The sequence below is a fragment of the Lactuca saligna genome, chromosome 5, assembly GCF_052625555.1.
Source record: "Lactuca saligna cultivar CGN05327 chromosome 5, ASM5262555v1, whole genome shotgun sequence".
Classification (NCBI taxonomy): Eukaryota; Viridiplantae; Streptophyta; class Magnoliopsida; order Asterales; family Asteraceae; genus Lactuca; species Lactuca saligna.
In genome coordinates, this window is record NC_136421.1 from 109,712,775 (window position 1) to 109,715,444 (window position 2,670).

The window sequence follows — 2,670 nt, forward strand, 5'->3', positions numbered from 1 at the left end:
AGTAAAAAATGACTAAAGTAAATAAATTAATCAGTTTCTTGAACTTTTCTATTTAAAAAGTCAATAAATCGGGATTTTTCTATTAAAAAAATAAAATTTAAGATTTTACTAAAATTTTTCTTAAAATATTTCCCTTAAAACAACATCTGTATTTTATTCATATGATATTATATATGATAAAGACAATAAACCAATTAAAAAAAACCACCATAACATTTCAAATAATGTTTTAATAAATAAATAAACGAATATACACACATGAAATTCAAATTAAGTTTTAATAAATTACACTAAAAAACAATCAAAATATCTTTCTGCTCAATACGTAATACGTGAACATATAAACAAAATTCTAAATTTGTTTTAATCAAAATCTATACAAATAGAACCTAGATTTTGAAAAACATATGCTGATTAATAACACTCTGTCCCACACTCACAGTTTGTATTGATTAAAATTAAACATTGTAACCTTCTCCGAGAAACAACTAAATATACCTTCATGCCTAACCATCAATTTCTTTCTCTAAACTAAAACAACACCATGGATGAATCTACCACCGTTCACCTTACCATATACTATTTTAACGAGTACCATAATCTGCTTCAGTGAATTTTAAAACACTAAACATGCCTTCAAAACTCAACAAACCAAATCCAAGGTTCCTATAACTAATAATAAAACAAAACATGGCGATAAATCATGAAATACTAATGATTTTTGTGGTCAATCGCAGACCATCTTTGATTGAGGCGAAACACACAAAATTTGGAAAAATTTTATTTGCCTAGATTTGAGGATTTGCCTTTCAAATTAGCTCTCATTTAAGTTTAATAATGATTTCGTAGATATTAATTAAAAGTATGAAGGGTTGAAAATGATTGCTGAATAGACATGAAAAAAAATAGCCTTTTATAAAAAATAAAATTAATTTCTGTAAAACCATTGTATTATCATACAACTCCACACTTCACTCGTCACTCTTCTATCCATACAATACCCATACAACTGCACATCCTACCCCACTGGACATACGCCTCTAAAAATTGATGATCGCTTTCTGCTACTAAATAAAAATCCGCAATTAATAAAAGTATATATGGAATTGTTGGATTTTAAAGGATAATAGACTGAAATACGTTGACGATTAGAGTCAAGTTATCACATGCATCAAAAAATTCCGAATAGAGTTAGTGTCGAAGTAGACATTTTTGGACCCGATTCGTGAATGACATTTGACATAAGTCACAGAAGCCGTGTGTATATTTCCTACGAATATGGTGCCAAATCAATTAATTAATCTGATCATGTATAAATCCACATTATATGCCCAACTCCAATTCACACTTTCTCAGAAACACACACTTAAATTTGCCACTTCACATTCCGGCAGCCATGGCATCACTTGACACCACAACTCCTCCACATGCCACCACAGAGAAACCTCTGAAATCTTCACAACTACCACAACAATACAAGGGTTCTTGGGGTCCAGCTCTTGATGTTGCTTTAAGGATGTTCCTGTTTGCAACAGCCATGGCGTCAGTCATTATTATGGCCACTTCTAAACAAACCAAACTGATTTCACTTTTTCCGGGCTTCGCAATACCATTGGAAGCAAAATTCACTCAGTCCCCAGCTTTCATGTAACCAACTTACTTCAACCGAACTTGTACTAGTATGGTTTTTGAACAAAAGAGTTACAAGTTTAACATTCGTTGTTAACTCAAACGTGTTGTTTTGACTTTTGATGCAGATACGCTATAGCAGCGCTCTCAGTGGCATGCTTATACAGCATCATTACTGGTGTGTTATCGGTGTTTGCACTGATGAAGCCGGGAGGAAGCTGGACAAAGCTGCAGTTTCATTTTGTGATACTTGATGCTGTAAGCTATACAAGCGTATTCATTTCATTAACATGGATCCTTATACGTTTCATGCAAATATCATGATGTAAAGTATAATATAATTTCAAGAAACATGTAAGACTATATCATATCAAAACAAGGAAACTAACATATAATCAATGGGAATCATGCAGCTGTTATTAGGTATCGTGGCTGCAGCAACAGGAGCGGCGGGAGGAGTAGCATACATTGGACTCAAAGGAAACTCTCATACCAATTGGAAAAAGGTCTGTGATGAGTTCGGTTCCTTTTGCTCTCACCTTGCAGGGTCTATTGTTCTGTCGCTCCTATCCTCCATAACGCTACTACTGCTTGTTTGGCTGTCCGTTTATGTACTTTCCAAAAAGCTTCCAAGGGTGTAGTTCTATTGACACCAAAATTGTTCACGTCGTGATGAATATGTAATGTAACAAAGATTTAAATGTGAGAAAATTTGTAGTTTATGTGTTGTCATGAACTGTGACGAAAAAAGGTGTAGACTTGCCGTAAAAGTTAGGAATTGTGATAGTATATGATGAGACTTTGATTTATCAGCAGTTTTAATTATTGTAGTTAAGGGTAGAAACGTAATTCTAATATATATCCATTATTATATTACTAGGCACATAGGCACATGCCCGCCCGTGTTGCGCGGAACATATATATATATATATATATATATATATATATATATATATATATATATATATATATATATATATATATATATATATATATAGATAGGTTCACGTTAATTTAAGATCATACTAATTTTGTGAGACC

At 32.5% G+C, this 2,670-nt stretch overlaps 1 protein-coding gene across 1 annotated transcript; it reads left to right on the plus strand.

Annotated features, from left to right (window-relative positions):
• Positions 1-1,317: 1,317 nt before the first annotated feature.
• Positions 1,318-2,438, plus strand: LOC144998667 (CASP-like protein 1). The gene is made up of 3 exons (XM_078958398.1): positions 1,318-1,647; positions 1,758-1,887; positions 2,043-2,438. The coding sequence occupies exons 1-3, from the start codon at positions 1,328-1,330 to the stop codon at positions 2,268-2,270; spliced, it is 678 nt and encodes a 225-aa protein (XP_078814524.1). The 5' UTR covers positions 1,318-1,327; the 3' UTR covers positions 2,271-2,438.
• Positions 2,439-2,670: the final 232 nt, after the last annotated feature.

What these genes read in the sequence shown, in the direction of transcription:
- LOC144998667 (XM_078958398.1), top strand. Translation starts at nt 1,328, where the DNA reads ATGCCCAACTCCAATTCACACTTTCTCAGAAACACACACTTAAATTTG. An exon ending in ACTCAGTCCCCAGCTTTCAT is followed by an intron (nt 1,648 to 1,757) that starts GTAACCAACTTA and finishes CTTTTGATGCAG; the next exon opens with ATACGCTATAGCAGCGCTCT. An exon ending in ATTTTGTGATACTTGATGCT is followed by an intron (nt 1,888 to 2,042) that starts GTAAGCTATACA and finishes GGAATCATGCAG; the next exon opens with CTGTTATTAGGTATCGTGGC.